Source organism: Diorhabda sublineata, chromosome 5 (assembly GCF_026230105.1).
Source record: "Diorhabda sublineata isolate icDioSubl1.1 chromosome 5, icDioSubl1.1, whole genome shotgun sequence".
NCBI lineage: Eukaryota > Metazoa > Arthropoda > Insecta > Coleoptera > Chrysomelidae > Diorhabda > Diorhabda sublineata.
The window spans coordinates 36,919,036-36,938,213 of record NC_079478.1 but is presented as its reverse complement, the minus strand read 5'-3'; the positions used below and the strand labels follow the sequence as shown (position 1 = coordinate 36,938,213).

General features: G+C 31.1%; 1 protein-coding gene across 2 annotated transcripts in view; it reads right to left on the bottom strand.

The window, feature by feature from the left end:
• Nucleotides 1-19,178, bottom strand: part of LOC130444478 (uncharacterized) — a 75,054-nt gene that overhangs the window by 28,167 nt on the left and 27,709 nt on the right. Inside the window, exon 1 of one of the 2 annotated variants that reach the window (XM_056779605.1) lies at nucleotides 1,534-1,940. The exons of the other annotated variant lie outside the window; for it this stretch is intronic. Coding sequence (XP_056635583.1) covers nucleotides 1,534-1,736 — 203 coding nt within the window. The 5' untranslated portion in view covers nucleotides 1,737-1,940. Of the gene's footprint in view, nucleotides 1-1,533; nucleotides 1,941-19,178 lie in introns of those variants that run through there. 2 annotated transcript variants of the gene reach the window in all.

Below are 19,178 nucleotides of genomic sequence, written 5' to 3'. Positions count from 1 at the left end.
TAACGCCCAAATAAGACTTTGCTCGAAAAAAACGTGGAAAATCGAGTGTAATTTATGAAAATTAGATTTTCCGGAAAACTATACTTTTGATTCGGAAATTAATATGGATTTTCAATTTTTCTGACAAAAATACATATTACACCATGGTTTTTTCTCATATTTTCGCCATAAAAATGTGTTTTCAATTAGGTCAAAAAATTCGGAAATTTGAAAAAATTTGACATGCTTGTATAAAAAATACCATATTTTCGAAAAAATTCGAGATAACGATTTATTTTTGGTATAAATCAATTGAGAAAATGTGTGTCTAAGTGACTGTATTTTGTAGATCCTTCCAATTTTATATTTGCGAGAAATATACAGGGTCAAAGTTAAAGTAATTTTTTTTCGTAAAATAACATTATATAAATTCATAATATTTACAGTTGTGGAATGGCAACGTTGTAATATAAAAAAATCATAAAAGGAACGTTGATATTATCATAAAAAAAATAAAAAAGCTTTTTCGTCATTATACAAGGCGACATAAAATTAGAAGTTATGAAACGAAATTTGAAATTCCAAAAAGCTGTGGAAATACTAAAAAATTGTGATCAAATTTGTGCTAAATTTCTGTAAAAAGGGTATTTTTAATACGAGGAGTTCGAAAAACGTCGGTAGATCGAAAAAAAAAATTATAGATACAAAATTCTTGTTTATAATTTATAAAATCGAAATCACAAAAAAAAATACAGACGAAAATTTGTAGTGGTCGGTGTTTTGTGAATGAAACCTCGAAATTTTCGATAACATCAACATTTTTTTTTGACCGCCCGTTCGAGTTTAACCATTCCCATAAGAATGGATCGTTGCGGTGGGCCGTTTCGATGGGTATCGCAGATAACGAAATAGAAATGGAAGGTACGTACGAACATGAGTTGTCACGAGGTGATTAATCTGAAGAAAACGACCCGGTGCCGGTTAGACATGTTTTAAGGTTATTTTTATGGGTTTTAGTTACGAATACATCGTGTTTTTTATCATCTAACACAACTGCTTTCGTGTCGACAGGTATAAAATATTTAAACGACACGTATCAAAATTTATATATCTAAGTAATATTATAACTTTTTTTTAATTATAAACATATTTCAATTATTTGTTCAAGTGATCCTGAATACGGCACTGTCGTGTTAGAAACAATTCGACACTACTCCGCTGCGTGATATACGCGGGCATTTGTTTATATGTAAATTCGGTTCAATAGAAACAAATTTTGTATTAAAAATCTTCACGTATGATAAATTAGACAAAAATTAGAAATACAAAGTTTATATAAATATACATTTAACTAAAATTACATAAAAAACTTTACAGAGAATTAGGTATCTGATTAAAATGATTCCTAGTATTTAAATCATATAAAAATAATTTATTATCTGATTTTTATCAGTTAAAAATATAAACGTTTGTAGATAATTGTTTTTATAGGTAATTTACCCGTCGAAAATGACGATTCGGCTAATTAATTTACTATTGATGATAAATTCTTACCATTCTATAGTTTGATATTCCTTAGCACAGCAATGTAGAGCTTTCAAACTGCCAACAACTGCAAACTCTCTATAATTAGCTTCTTTTGTGAATGCCATTTCGTCACCATTAGCATCGAAAATATTTTTATCACAATAATTATAAAACGCAACATTACAGCGAATTAAAACAAAAAACACGAAAGTAAATACGAAAGCGGCCATGTTGTTGAGGAATATAAAAAACCGTTTCACGAATTTTGTGTAAAACCAAAATAAAATCACGCGAAATTTCAAATCATTTTTCCATGTCTTCAAAAAACATTCACGTTCAACTATTACTTTCGGCACTGACACTTTCCCGCCGTAACATCCAAAGCCTACTGTTAACAAATGTCCGCTGGCTCTGTGGGTATGTTGCGATTTCGCGTAGATACGGAGCTCGTTTTGTTCACTTCGGTTTACCTGAACAGCGTTGCCGCATATTAAAATTTTTCAGTAACTATCCACTTATTATTAATTGGGAAAAAAATATAAAATAGATATTTACGTATTAAAGAAGGAAGTTTATAAGTTTTCTCACGTATATAAATTGATAACCGACGCAAAGCGATAGAACAAAATAAATGATGGAACTCGAATAAGGTATTATGAATAAAAACTAAGTCATTTTAAACCCTAAATAATAAATTGATAATTACTTTATACACTAAAATAGTGATAAACATATTTTTTTAATAGTTTTTACTTTAATTTAACTTCGTTAAAAAAATAATTTGGTATCACGAATTTACTATATGAATTGTTCAAATAATTAACATGGCAACGTTGTATTAATAATACTAATATCATAGAACAATAGATTTTGTTAGTATACGTCAAATGATTGAATTGTTTTATGTGATCGAAATAATATATAATTTAAATTTGATTAGAATTATTAATATAATTATACATTTAAATGATTTTATAATAATGAATATACAAAAACAAATTAGTTACAAGATGTTCTGTCGGCAACGTCTTGTTCGGACTTGTCTGCATATTTGTGAAACTTCTCTTTTGTGTTCTCATGGTCAATTACCTGCTACTATGAGTCACGGTACAATTAATCTTCCAAAATCGAATTCGAAATTATAGGATTTAGTTATATGATATTTTTTTTTTGTTATAAACCAGTAGATTTACGCTTTTATTTCGTGAAATAAAAACTGTTGTAGTTTCGTGTCTGATATTAATGAATTCCATGAAGCGGTTAATACAGTATGTATGGTATACCGGATGGATGCAAAATAACGTTTCTAATCGGTTGTTTACGTAAAAAAGGCGGGAAGGAATTAAGCAGTTATCGTTAAAATGCGTTACTAAGAAAACAACATTGTTTAGAAATTTTGCATTGTATGACAATTATTTTAAGTTCGTTTTCTCACGCACCATGGATGGACGATTAAGTAGACTTTCTAGTTAGTACATTTTCTATGGGTATTGTTTTCTTTAATTTCATGGGAACGCGGCGTGGGTTTCCGATTAACCATAATTTGTTTTTAAATACGTGTCCGGTTGTATAGAACGCCATATTGGTATAAAATTTTGACAGATATTACGTCATTTGTACATAGTTTGGTTATAACTAATTCAGAGTGGATTTATCGAACTGAATTTACGTAAACAAATAAAAAACTAACAGAAAAAAGCTCAGCTTGGAAATAGAGAGGAAATTATTATGAAAATTTTTAAAAATTCAAAATGGCGACCGCTTAAACTGGATTTATATATATTTTTTTCAATGTTTATTGATTTCTTTAATATTCACGATTTCGAGATACGGTTTTCTGGAATGGATAGAGAAAGAGTTGTAGTTTGATAGACAATATCAAAAAATATTTACAAAAAAATAATTATATACTTTTTTAACACTCAAACTTGAAAGATATTTTTTTTAGTTTTTTCATGTTAAGTTTTAGAAAAATTAATGTGGAATTCAATTTTTAATTTCAAGATAATAGTTTTTAGAAATAACATATTTTGGAAAAAAAATTTCTTCAATATGATCAATACAAGCGGAGATAATGAAAGTCAAAGTGACAGGATACTACCGGGAATTACGTAGCCGCCATTTTGAATTTTCGAAATTTGCAAACATCAACTTCTTTAGAAACATTTCCTCTATATTTCTACGAAAAATCAATTTGATTTAGTCAGTTATACCATATTTCCCATATAAATAAACAATTTTCAAATTTTCATATTCATTTTTGAAAAAATCGAAGCCGAAACATGTTTTAAAAAAAAACTGAGTCCATCACGTTATAGAGCGTAAAATTCCCTTCAATTTTGATGTTTGCAATTTTTGTGTACGATCAAAAATAAAAGAGAAATCAGCATTAAAGCCGTAAATGTCAATTGTCATAAATTTTTTTTAATTATAGAGATAACCAGTACTAATTTTTCTTAGTTAACATCACAAAGCAAGTAACAAACGATAAGAAATAAGTAAACATAACATTACACCAAAAAAAAAGAAGAAGAAATCGTTCCTAAAACTATTAAAGTAAGAAGAAGAGCAAATATAATTAAGAATGATGACCTTGACCCTATCGGATGAGATCACAGCTAGTACCAACTTATTTACTTACAATTATAAAAATTTCTAAAAGTTCTCCCAGTAATTCAATTTAATCATGGCATAAAATTGATACACGTCATCTCAATAACGAGAATTCCATATCGGTATGTTTACATTGTTATGGTAAACCAAACATAACCTCGAAAAATAAACTGAAGCAGCGTCTGTAATTTAGCTTATGCTTGTTTATGTGTTAGCCATCGGTTCTTGGAATACCATTAAACCATCACCATCACGCAATGTTTGTTAGAATGATTAGAAAATTTGCAAAAACATCGAATAAAATAAAATTCGTAGCTACAAGTGAATATACAGTGGAAGTCAAAATTATATTTAATCGTAAACGTGTTTCTTTTTTTATTTACAAGATCTTAGTAACAAAATCCATTACAAATACGCGGATAAGAGCGAAATTTCGACAGGACCGGACTCGTGGTTTTTTTGGAGCACGTCTGGAAGGGGATTTTAAAAAAATTAAAAAAATAGCAATATTAATATGTGAATCGATTCTTGTTTTTGGATTTCACGAATGGCGAGAGTTGAAAATTTAATTAAAGTGAATATACAGGGTGGACAATTAAAAACGGCCATATCTCTGGAACGGATTATGTTACAGCTTCAGAGAAAAAAAAATTTTTGGATTTCGCAAATGGCGAGAGTTGAAAATTTAATTAAAGTGAGTATACAGGGTGGACAATTAAAAACGGCCATATCTCTGGAACGGATTATGTTACAGCTTCACAGAAAAAAAAATTTTTGGATTTCGCGAATGGCGAGAGTTGAAGATTTAATTAAAGTGAATATACAGGGTGGACAATTAAAAACGGCCATTTCTCTGGAACGGATTATGTTACAGCTTCAGAGAAAAAAAAGTTTTTGGATTTCGCGAATGGCGAGAGTTGAAGATTTAATTAAAGTGAGTATACTGGGTGGACAATTAAAAACGGCCATATCTTTGGAACGGATTATGTTACAGCTTCAGAGAAAAAAAAAATTTTTGGATTTCGCGAATGGCGAGAGTTGAAAATTTAATTAAAGTGAGTATACTGGGTGGACAATTAAAAACGGCCATATCTTTGGAACGGATTATGTTACAGCTTCAGAGAAAAAAAAAGTTTTTGGATTTCGCGAATGGCGAGAGTTGAAGATTTAATTAAAGTGATTATACAGGGTGGACAATTAAAAACGGCCATATCTCTGGAACGGATTATGTTACAGCTTCAGAGAAAAAAAAAATTTTTGGATTTCGCGAATGGCGAGAGTTGAAAATTTAATTAAAGTGAATATACAGGGTGGACATTTAAAAACGGCCATATCTCTGGAACGGATTATGTTACAGCTTCAGAGAAAAAAAAAATTTTTGGATTTCGCGAATGGCGAGAGTTGAAAATTTAATTAAAGTGAGTATACAGGGTGGACAATTAAAAACGGCCATATCTCTGGAACGGATTATGTTACAGCTTCAGAGAAAAAAAAATTTTTGGATTTCGCGAATGGCGAGAGTTGAAGATTTAATTAAAGTGAATATACAGGGTGGACAATTAAAAACGGCCATTTCTCTGGAACGGATTATGTTACAGCTTCAGAGAAAAAAAAGTTTTTGGATTTCGCGAATGGCGAGAGTTGAAGATTTAATTAAAGTGAGTATACTGGGTGGACAATTAAAAACGGCCATATCTTTGGAACGGATTATGTTACAGCTTCAGAGAAAAAAAAAATTTTTGGATTTCGCGAATGGCGAGAGTTGAAAATTTAATTAAAGTGAGTATACTGGGTGGACAATTAAAAACGGCCATATCTTTGGAACGGATTATGTTACAGCTTCAGAGAAAAAAAAAGTTTTTGGATTTCGCGAATGGCGAGAGTTGAAGATTTAATTAAAGTGATTATACAGGGTGGACAATTAAAAACGGCCATATCTCTGGAACGGATTATGTTACAGCTTCAGAGAAAAAAAAAATTTTTGGATTTCGCGAATGGCGAGAGTTGAAAATTTAATTAAAGTGAATATACAGGGTGGACATTTAAAAACGGCCATATCTCTGGAACGGATTATGTTACAGCTTCAGAGAAAAAAAAAATTTTTGGATTTCGCGAATGGCGAGAGTTGAAAATTTAATTAAAGTGAGTATACAGGGTGGACAATTAAAAACGGCCATATCTCTGGAACGGATTATGTTACAGCTTCAGAGAAAAAAAAATTTTTGGATTTCGCGAATGGCGAGAGTTGAAGATTTAATTAAAGTGAATATACAGGGTGGACAATTAAAAACGGCCATTTCTCTGGAACGGATTATGTTACAGCTTCAGAGAAAAAAAAAGTTTTTGGATTTCGCGAATGGCGAGAGTTGAAGATTTAATTAAAGTGATTATACAGGGTGGACAATTAAAAACGGCCATATCTCTGGAACGGATTATGTTACAGCTTCAGAGAAAAAAAAAATTTTTGGATTTCGCGAATGGCGAGAGTTGAAAATTTAATTAAAGTGAGTATACTGGGTGGACAATTAAAAACGGCCATATCTTTGGAACGGATTATGTTACAGCTTCAGAGAAAAAAAAAGTTTTTGGATTTCGCGAATGGCGAGAGTTGAAGATTTAATTAAAGTGATTATACAGGGTGGACAATTAAAAACGGCCATATCTCTGGAACGGATTATGTTACAGCTTCAGAGAAAAAAAAAATTTTTGGATTTCGCGAATGGCGAGAGTTGAAAATTTAATTAAAGTGAGTATACTGGGTGGACAATTAAAAACGGCCATATCTTTGGAACGGATTATGTTACAGCTTCAGAGAAAAAAAAAGTTTTTGGATTTCGCGAATGGCGAGAGTTGAAGATTTAATTAAAGTGATTATACAGGGTGGACAATTAAAAACGGCCATATCTTTGGAACGGATTATGTTACAGCTTCAGAGAAAAAAAAAGTTTTTGGATTTCGCGAATGGCGAGAGTTGAAAATTTAATTAAAGTGAGTATACAGGGTGGACAATTAAAAACGGCCATATCTTTGGAACGGATTATGTTACAGCTTCAGAGAAAAAAAAATTTTTGGATTTCGCGAATGGCGAGAGTTGAAAATTTAATTAAAGTGAGTATACAGGGTGGACAATTAAAAACGGCCATATCTTTGGAACGGATTATGTTACAGCTTCAGAGAAAAAAAAAGTTTTTGGATTTCGCGAATGGCGAGAGTTGAAAATTTAATTAAAGTGAGTATACAGGGTGGACAATTAAAAACGGCCATATCTTTGGAACGGATTATGTTACAGCTTCAGAGAAAAAAAAAGTTTTTGGATTTCGCGAATGGCGAGAGTTGAAAATTTAATTAAAGTGAGTATACTGGGTTGGCAATTAAAAACGGCCATATCTTTGGAACGGATTATGTTACAGCTTCAGAGAAAAAAAAAGTTTTTGGATTTCGCGAATGGCGAGAGTTGAAGATTTAATTAAAGTGATTATACAGGGTGGACAATTAAAAACGGCCATATCTCTGGAACGGATTATGTTACAGCTTCAGAGAAAAAAAAAATTTTTGGATTTCGCGAATGGCGAGAGTTGAAAATTTAATTAAAGTGAGTATACTGGGTGGACAATTAAAAACGGCCATATCTTTGGAACGGATTATGTTACAGCTTCAGAGAAAAAAAAAATTTTTGGATTTCGCGAATGGCGAGAGTTGAAAATTTAATTAAAGTGAGTATACTGGGTGGACAATTAAAAACGGCCATATCTTTGGAACGGATTATGTTACAGCTTCAGAGAAAAAAAAAGTTTTTGGATTTCGCGAATGGCGAGAGTTGAAGATTTAATTAAAGTGATTATACAGGGTGGACAATTAAAAACGGCCATATCTCTGGAACGGATTATGTTACAGCTTCAGAGAAAAAAAAAATTTTTGGATTTCGCGAATGGCGAGAGTTGAAGATTTAATTAAAGTGATTATACAGGGTGGACAATTAAAAACGGCCATATCTTTGGAACGGATTATGTTACAGCTTCAGAGAAAAAAAAAGTTTTTGGATTTCGCGAATGGCGAGAGTTGAAGATTTAATTAAAGTGATTATACAGGGTGGACAATTAAAAACGGCCATATCTTTGGAACGGATTATGTTACAGCTTCAGAGAAAAAAAAAGTTTTTGGATTTCGCGAATGGCGAGAGTTGAAAATTTAATTAAAGTGAGTATACAGGGTGGACAATTAAAAACGGCCATATCTTTGGAACGGATTATGTTACAGCTTCAGAGAAAAAAAAAGTTTTTGGATTTCGCGAATGGCGAGAGTTGAAGATTTAATTAAAGTGATTATACAGGGTGGACAATTAAAAACGGCCATATCTTTGGAACGGATTATGTTACAGCTTCAGAGAAAAAAAAAGTTTTTGGATTTCGCGAATGGCGAGAGTTGAAGATTTAATTAAAGTGATTATACAGGGTGGACAATTAAAAACGGCCATATCTTTGGAACGGATTATGTTACAGCTTCAGAGAAAAAAAAAGTTTTTGGATTTCGCGAATGGCGAGAGTTGAAAATTTAATTAAAGTGAGTATACAGGGTGGACAATTAAAAACGGCCATATCTTTGGAACGGATTATGTTACAGCTTCAGAGAAAAAAAAAGTTTTTGGATTTCGCGAATGGCGAGAGTTGAAGATTTAATTAAAGTGATTATACAGGGTGGACAATTAAAAACGGCCATATCTTTGGAACGGATTATGTTACAGCTTCAGAGAAAAAAAAAGTTTTTGGATTTCGCGAATGGCGAGAGTTGAAAATTTAATTAAAGTGAGTATACAGGGTGGACAATTAAAAACGGCCATATCTTTGGAACGGATTATGTTACAGCTTCAGAGAAAAAAAAAGTTTTTGGATTTCGCGAATGGCGAGAGTTGAAAATTTAATTAAAGTGATTATACAGGGTGGACAATTAAAAACGGCCATATCTTTGGAACGGATTATGTTACAGCTTCAGAGAAAAAAAAAGTTTTTGGATTTCGCGAATGGCGAGAGTTGAAGATTTAATTAAAGTGATTATACAGGGTGGACAATTAAAAACGGCCATATCTTTGGAACGGATTATGTTACAGCTTCAGAGAAAAAAAAAGTTTTTGGATTTCGCGAATGGCGAGAGTTGAAGATTTAATTAAAGTGATTATACAGGGTGGACAATTAAAAACGGCCATATCTTTGGAACGGATTATGTTACAGCTTCAGAGAAAAAAAAAGTTTTTGGATTTCGCGAATGGCGAGAGTTGAAAATTTAATTAAAGTGAGTATACAGGGTGGACAATTAAAAACGGCCATATCTTTGGAACGGATTATGTTACAGCTTCAGAGAAAAAAAAATTTTTGGATTTCGCGAATGGCGAGAGTTGAAAATTTAATTAAAGTGAGTATACAGGGTGGACAATTAAAAACGGCCATATCTTTGGAACGGATTATGTTACAGCTTCAGAGAAAAAAAAAGTTTTTGGATTTCGCGAATGGCGAGAGTTGAAAATTTAATTAAAGTGAGTATACAGGGTGGACAATTAAATACGGCCATATCTTTGGAACGGATTATGTTACAGCTTCAGATAAAAAAAAAGTTTTTGGATTTCGCGAATGGCGAGAGTTGAAAATTTAATTAAAGTGAATATACAGGGTGGACATTTAAAAACGGCCATATCTTTGGAACGGATTATGTTACAGCTTCAGAGAAAAAAAACATGTTTTGGATTTCGCGAATGGCGAGATTTGAAAATTTAATTAAAGTGAGTATACAGAGTGGACAATTAAAAACGGCCATATCTTTGGAACGGATTATGTTACAGCTTCAGAGAAAAAAAAAGTTTTTGGATTTCGCGAATGGCGAGAGTTGAAAATTTAATTAAAGTGAATATACAGGGTGGACATTTAAAAACGGCCATATCTTTGGAACGGATTATGTTACAGCTTCAGAGAAAAAAAACATGTTTTGGATTTCGCGAATGGCGAGATTTGAAAATTTAATTAAAGTGAGTATACAGAGTGGACAATTAAAAACGGCCATATCTTTGGAACGGATTATGTTACAGCTTCAGAGAAAAAAAAAGTTTTTGGATTTCGCGAATGGCGAGAGTTGAAAATTTAATTAAAGTGAGTATACAGGGTGGACAATTAAAAACGGCCATATCTTTGGAACGGATTATGTTACAGCTTCAGAGAAAAAAAAAGTTTTTGGATTTCGCGAATGGCGAGAGTTGAAAATTTAATTAAAGTGAATATACAGGGTGGACATTTAAAAACGGCCATATCTCTGGAACGAATTATGTTACAGCTTCAGAGAAAAAAAACATGTTTTGGATTTCGCGAATGGCGAGATTTGAAAATTTAATTAAAGTGAATATACAGGGTGGACATTTAAAAACGGCCATATCTCTGGAACGGATTATGTTACAGCTTCAGAGAAAAAAAAATTTTTGGATTTCGCGAATGGCGAGAGTTGAAGATTTAATTAAAGTGATTATACAGGGTGGACAATTAAAAACGGCCATATCTCTGGAACGGATTATGTTACAGCTTCAGAGAAAAAAAAATTTTTGGATTTCGCGAATGGCGAGAGTTGAAGATTTAATTAAAGTGAATATACAGGGTGGACATTTAAAAACGGCCATATCTCTGGAACGGATTATGTTACAGCTTCAGAGAAAAAAAAATTTTTGGATTTCGCGAATGGCGAGAGTTGAAGATTTAATTAAAGTGAATATACAGGGTGGACAATTAAAAACGGCCATATCTTTGGAACGGATTATGTTATAGCTTCAGAGAAAAAAAAATTAAAACAAAAATAGCCTCTAGAAACACGTGGAGATTATTTCAGAATTTTGGGTCAACCACTAGAAGGCGTTTTTGAAAATATAAAATTAAAAAATCAATTTTTTTCGAAAATTTACCCAATTAAGTGGTACTTTATATACGATAATCGAATTCTTTACCAAATTCTGCGTATTTTTGATATCATAAGTTTTAGTTAATCTCTTCCTATAAGTAGTGGGGGAGAGTGGGAACTTTGTTATAAAAAAATGCCTGTAAGTCCGGTTCTGTTCAGCCGATTTTTCTAAACTTGATTTTATTTGAAAGAGCTTTTGTTCAATTATACGAAATATATAAATTATAACCATTTTAATTAGTAACGTGAATGCTAGAGGGCGTTGTTTCATATATTTTAGATAATACGATTTACGTCGACTAATTTAAATAAAATCTTTAAAATTTGATTAGATTTTTTAAAAGCGAACTAAATAAACATAAAAATAGCGAAAACCGCATGTCGATATTTTTTTTCTGTTCCGAGATATCTTAAAAAAAGTTCAGGGTAACTTTATCGTTTTTATTACCCACCCTGTACGTCGGTTTATTATGAAATACGTTTGGGAGTATATAAAACGGCCATCTTATAATAATAACCACCATCTTTTATTGACATTTCTCTAAAATGTCTTTTTTCTATGTGGGGAACTTATTCGTTTACCCTCGTAAAATAGAAAAAAAAAATAGTTCATAAGTTTAGAATTGAGAAACTCATCATCAATCAGACTTCTTGGAATTTTTAATGGGCATTTTGATAAAAAGCACGTACAACGTTTCCTTTCATTTCAAGTCCCATTGTCTTCGATTTTTTTTTGCTTAAACCCATGGGATAATTAAAAATGTATCTCGTGTATTTTTTTGCGTTTCCTTTTCCACTTTTATGCGACGTTATATACGCGGGTATTAAATAAATTACAATAAATTTATTTAGATCGTGAAGCCGGCCCTGTTCCAATTTGTTATCGAACCTACAGTTCGACTGATGCATTTTTGTTTAGTTACTCTAGAAATTTCGAGAATCTGATGGATCTAGATGTGATTAGTGATACATAAATTGGAAGAAATTTCCAGTCAATTATTTTTATAATTATTGATGGACGTTCCCTCGTAATAGTGGATGGTGTGTCGTGATTTGAATAATTAGAATTCTGCGAATAAGAAGAAGAAAAAACAATAGATGTGAGGTGTTTAACCTGAGTATATGTATATTGAATTATTTAAAAAGTTATAGTACGAGGAAATTCGGATTTCCGGTTAATTGATTCAGTTTTTTTGAAATATTGAATAAACGGTTGAACTTAGGAAAAAAAGTTTCGGATGAAAGTTGTAGATCTTTCGATTTTACACAAAAATGCTTCTATAAATATTTTCGTTATTATTAATATTTACAAAGTTAGGGTGATTTAAGTATAAGGGATGATAATTATAGCTTTAAAATCGCTTATATTGAGTTTTCTTTACTTTTTAATATTTTTCAATTTTTTAGGGGTTCTTAAGATGTAACTAGCAATAAATAGTTTTGAAAAAATGTACTTAAAAATGGTCCTTTAGGGTTGAAATCGTCAAAATTTTGAAGAAAAAAACGATTTTTTCGAGGTTTTTTCGATTTTTAAAAAGTTGCGTTCGGTTCTCGAAGTCACAAACTCGAATTATTCATAAGCCCCACGTCCTAAACAAGTCTGCAAAGAATCAAACCTGCAGGGTTTCAAAAACTAGTCGTTTGGGGTTGAAATCGTCAAAATTTTGAAGAAAAAAACGATTTTTTCGAGGTTTTTTCGATTTTTAAAAAGTTGCGTTCGGTTCTCGAAGTCACAAACTCGAATTATTCATAAGCCCCACGTCCTAAACAAGTCTGCAAAGAATCAAACCTGTAGGGTTTCAAAAACTAGTCGTTTGGGGTTGAAATCGTCAAAATTTTGAAGAAAAAACGATTTTTTCGGGGTTTTTTCGATTTTTAAAAAGTTGCGTTCGGTTCTCGAAGTCACAAACTCGAATTATTCATAAGCCCCACGTCCTAAACAAGTCTGCAAAGAATCAAACCTGCAGGGTTTCAAAAACTAGTCGTTTGGGGTTGAAATCGTCAAAATTTTGAAGAAAAAAACGATTTTTTCGAGGTTTTTTCGATTTTTAAAAAGTTGCGTTCGGTTCTCGAAGTCACAAACTCGAATTATTCATAAGCCCCACGTCCTAAACAAGTCTGCAAAGAATCAAACCTGCAGGGTTTCAAAAACTAGTCGTTTGGGGTTGAAATCGTCAAAATTTTGAAGAAAAAAACGATTTTTTCGAGGTTTTTTCGATTTTTAAAAAGTTGCGTTCGGTTCTCGAAGTCACAAACTCGAATTATTCATAAGCCCCACGTCCTAAACAAGTCTGCAAAGAATCAAACCTGTAGGGTTTCAAAAACTAGTCGTTTGGGGTTGAAATCGTCAAAATTTTGAAGAAAAAACGATTTTTTCGGGGTTTTTTCGATTTTTAAAAAGTTGCGTTCGGTTCTCGAGGTCACAAACTCGAATTATTCATAAGCCCCACGTCCTAAACAAGTCTGCAAAGAATCAAACCTGCAGGGTTTCAAAAACTAGTCGTTTGGGGTTGAAATCGTCAAAATTTTGAAGAAAAAACGATTTTTTCGAGGTTTTTTCGATTTTTAAAAAGTTGCGCTCGGTTCTCGAAGTCACAAACTCGAATTATTCATAAGCCCCACGTCCTAAACAAGTCTGCAAAGAATCAAACCTGCAGGGTTTCAAAAACTAGTCGTTTGGGGTTGAAATCGTCAAAATTTTGAAGAAAAAACGATTTTTTCGAGGTTTTTTCGATTTTTAAAAAGTTGCGTTCGGTTCTCGAAGTCACAAACTCGAATTATTCATAAGCCCCACGTCCTAAACAAGTCTGCAAGGAATCAAACCTGCAGGGTTTCAAAAACTAGTCGTTTGGGGTTGAAATCGTCAAAATTTTGAAGAAAAAACGATTTTTTCGAGGTTTTTTCGATTTTTAAAAAGTTGCGTTCGGTTCTCGAAGTCACAAACTCGAATTATTCATAAGCCCCACGTCCTAAACAAGTCTGCAAAGAATCAAACCTGCAGGGTTTCAAAAACTAGTCGTTTGGGGTTGAAATCGTCAAAATTTTGAAGAAAAAACGATTTTTTCGGGGTTTTTTCGATTTTTAAAAAGTTGCGTTCGGTTCTCGAAGTCACAAACTCGAATTATTCATAAGCCCCACGTCCTAAACAAGTCTGCAAAGAATCAAACCTGCAGGGTTTCAAAAACTAGTCGTTTGGGGTTGAAATCGTCAAAATTTTGAAGAAAAAACGATTTTTTCGAGGTTTTTTCGATTTTTAAAAAGTTGCGTTCGGTTCTCGAAGTCACAAACTCGAATTATTCATAAGCCCCACGTCCTAAACAAGTCTGCAAAGAATCAAACCTGCAGGGTTTCAAAAACTAGTCGTTTGGGGTTGAAATCGTCAAAATTTTGAAGAAAAAACGATTTTTTCGGGGTTTTTTCGATTTTTAAAAAGTTGCGTTCGGTTCTCGAAGTCACAAACTCGAATTATTCATAAGCCCCACGTCCTAAACAAATCTGCAAAGAATCAAACCTGCAGGGTTTCAAAAACTAGTCGTTTGGGGTTGAAATCGTCAAAATTTTGAAGAAAAAACGATTTTTTCGGGGTTTTTTCGATTTTTAAAAAGTTGCGTTCGGTTCTCGAAGTCACAAACTCGAATTATTCATAAGCCCCACGTCCTAAACAAGTCTGCAAAGAATCAAACCTGCAGGGTTTCAAAAACTAGTCGTTTGGGGTTGAAATCGTCAAAATTTTGAAGAAAAAACGATTTTTTCGGGGTTTTTTCGATTTTTAAAAAGTTGCGTTCGGTTCTCGAAGTCACAAACTCGAATTATTCATAAGCCCCACGTCCTAAACAAGTCTGCAAAGAATCAAACCTGCAGGGTTTCAAAAACTAGTCGTTTGGGGTTGAAATCGTCAAAATTTTGAAGAAAAAAACGATTTTTTCGAGGTTTTTTCGATTTTTAAAAAGTTGCGTTCGGTTCTCGAAGTCACAAACTCGAATTATTCATAAGCCCCACGTCCTAAACAAGTCTGCAAAGAATCAAACCTGCAGGGTTTCAAAAACTAGTCGTTTGGGGTTGAAATCGGCTGAAAAAAAACGATTTTTTCTACATACACCCCCATTTTGACGTAACCAGTTCTATTCTATAATATCACAAACCCGGTATAATTAAATTTTCCCGTAGAAAAATTTGCTACCATCACTAAATAAATTTTTGAACAAACAATTATTCAAAGACGTCTACATTTGCTTCTAACCTAACCATTGTATGTTTGATTCGCGATTTCATCGAATATTTTCAAACGATTCAAGTTTAAACTGGTTAAATCTAGTTAACATACAAGATTTTTAGAACGTAGCTACTTAGTTAATAGAATATTCTAAGAATCAATCAAGTAACGAGCACGTAAACTTCAATTTTATTTTTATAACGATAATTACCGCAGTGGGATTTACCCAATGATTACTTTTTCATTTTTTCATCGAACGACATGCAATTAATAACGATTCTATTCAAATTTATTTTTATATAAGTTATACATCACACTGTATATATACATAAACTTCCAACTAAAAATAACATTAAAAACATTCAAATTCATCCTTTATTAATATTTAAGAAAAATATTTATTAAAACCACTACTAAACTTCAAGTATAAATGTATCACCCTGTATGCATTATTCCAAATTGGGGAAATTTAATGCACTGATGATATAATTGAACCTTGAGTGTAGTGGTGATTCTTGGAAATGATTATCTACCTCGTATATCACGGAACAATACTGCAATTATAAACTTCCTGGTAAATACGTTAAATTTTGTTGTTTCGCTTCGGTTCCAAAACGGATCTTACATAAATTAATCATTTCATTCTCGAAAATATTATAATCGATCGGGTATGTTCGGCTATTTACGTATCAGCGTTGAAATGTAAATTTTATGCTATTTAAGATGCTTATTACCAAAAAAATTCAATTTTATTTTATATATTTATAGAAACAGGATTCGTATTTCGTTGTTTTTTGTCATATTTTAAACAATAAAACAAACAAAAATGAATGTACTTCTTGAACACGTTTTACACGATCGGTTTACTTCGGTTATTTACGTACACGGTTTTCAATTGTAAAATATGAACACGTTTTACACGATCGGTTTACTTCGGTTATTTACGGACACGGTTTTCAATTGTAAAATATTTATAGGAGAAAAATATTGAATTCAAATATATACACATAGAACCAACAAGTTTTTTGTCTATATTGTAAACAATGAACAAATATTAAAAAGTGACCCGACAAGTAGAACGCCATTTTCGGTTATCTGATCTTTTTATGAAATTAGAGGTGGGTGATAAATGTTAACTATTAAACCGTTATTTCCGAAACATTATACAGATAAGGTATTAATAAATAGTAAAATATAATTACATACTATTGAAAATCATAAGAACAATTTTCATTTTTCTCTACTTTAATCATTATAGTGATTTTTCTTAGTCTAATTCCGTTGTTGTATAAATTGCGTCATCATCTATTATTTATCAATCATAGAAGAAATATAATGTGCTAGCACTAGTACTTGCAACTATAATGTAAATACTATTTCATTTATTTTTTAAAATAAATTCGTCATAAGCAGTTCCGCAATAACGGTTATAAAGTAACGCCGGTCTCTAATTCGTAACATCGTTACAAGTTGACATCATCACTTTTTATGAATGAGTCAGATTATTTTTATATTATGATATTCATCTGGTTATTACTACGAAAAGATAAAATATCTATATTGTATTGTAAATAATATAAACTCAAAATAATCTAATAAATATTATAAATGCTGTAACGACAATCAATCCTAATCAAATTTTATCCTTATTTCCTGTTATTGTTACTTTATAATTAAACAAGTAGAGGTAATCGGGATATTTTGGAATGATTTTTGAATTTAGAATTAAAGAAAAACATTTTGATAAGTTATTTTTTTAGCGATATAGTGACTGCGCACCAACCTCAAAAATTTATAATACGTGTTTCATGCTGGGTAGATAAAAAAGAAGAAGAGGTGACGTGACTATAAAATGGTAACCATCTTTTAATGAACGAAACTTCTAAAACATTTAGTGAATAAAATCTAGTGATAAATAGAAAAATAATGAAACAAACTACATTAAAAAAATTATATTTTGTTAGGAATTGATTTTACAACAACAAATTTTGTCGTCGTCTGCAGTATTTCTGATTATGTTTGAAGTAGAGGTAAGCTAGGCAACAAAGCATGAACTAATTTATGGTTATAAAGGTGATTATAATTAATATTTATATAATTACGAGTGAACTAATAAATATTTAAATATAAAAAATGACGTTATGTATACTAATCATGATAAATTACCAAAATATTCATTCGATTCTGTGTAAATATAATAAACACTAACCTAACCTAATAAAACCTGTCCTGATTTCCAATAGTTATAAGTTACAGTGTTGCCGGTTTTATTTTATTAAAGTAATAGTTAATCAATTTGAGAGAACACGTATTGGAGTTGAAGATGTACGTAAATGCCTTTTTTATAGAAATAATCGTGTGTGGTGAGTCGTACAAACATATTGGTACAACCAAAAAAGCGTCACGTACCCGAAGAATGTCGATAACGAATAAATACAAATAAAAAGAGGCGGGCGACTAGAGCTGGTTTCATCTACCGACTAAACGAGAAAAAAGAACAAAATCGATACCAGATAATAAAACACAGACACATAACAAATGATTTTATCGAAAAAAAATTTTTTTAAAACCGATTTTTTTACCATATTCTCCTTACGGGGTATTTTGGGTCATAACAGCCAAAATAATAGATTTACGTAAAAAATGTATAGAACCTTTTTTGTATATCTTTCCATGAACTTTATTTTTTGTTAAAAAATTTTTTCTCTAGGATCAATATTTTCGGAGATATTTACTATAATTGTTTTAACTCTGAAGGGGAATGGAAAGTAAACGAAACTATTTATATGAGATCAAAAATTTTATCAACAAATCACGTGATACATTCCGGAAGCATTAATTCATAACAAAATGGCGGAAATAATAAGTTAAAATCATTTATTTAACTCGAGTTGAAAAATATTATCAATTTCAACTTTCCCTGTATTATATTTGAGATGAAGATCAGCTATGATATTAGTACTTAAAATTAACGAATTCTTAATAGAAATAGACAACATTTAAAACAAAAAAAAAGCATTAATAAGTCAGTTAATGGTTTGGTATGTTATTTTTTAATTACCCCTGTATATTTCATAAAAAGTGCTTACAACACCTCGTACGTATAATATTACGTATTTAATTAGGTGTAAGAATCACAATCGTAGAAGCAATTTATGAATATTTATAAATAATCATTTTTAAACAAATTAGATACTAGCGCCGCCTATTGTTCAGTAGCTTTACCGTCGTTATTTGGAATTTGTTGTAAATAATTTTCTTAATACAAATGCATTTCAATATATTCTATAAAATTAAAAGAAAACTTAATCCAATCTTTATCTTTAATTAGTACTACGTAAAATAATTTGTCTTAATAATTTTAACACAAATACACTAGCGCCATCTGTTTATAAATGCCCGAACTATCAGTATTTGGAATTGTAAATTTCTTTTCAAATTTTTTAATAAATTTAGTTTAAAATATACCAAAAACCGACATGAATACGAATAATTATATATAAAAATGTTATATTTCAAAAACGTAATAGTTTTAGCCTATAAATTGAATTAATTCTAAAATAATTATTACGTACGCCATCTATAGTATAGTAGTCAAACCTTCTCGTTATAATTACAGATTAATAAAGCAAATGTCATTATTTTATTTATACTCCATAGTTCAGTAGATGGCAGCACTTTTATATCGATGTTAATTAATGGATTTTTTCGATATTATTATTTATAATAGTTTTATTTTATTGTTATTTAAAGTCATAGTAATATTTTTTTATTATTTAAATTATTGTATGCAAAAATATTTTAAAAAAATAGAGTAGTGATGTTCTAATAGTAGTTTTTTGACAATATTTCCTTTCCTATTCATTTTACGAAAAAAACGTATATAAGCAAAATTAAAGTAGATAAAATTTCCTACAAT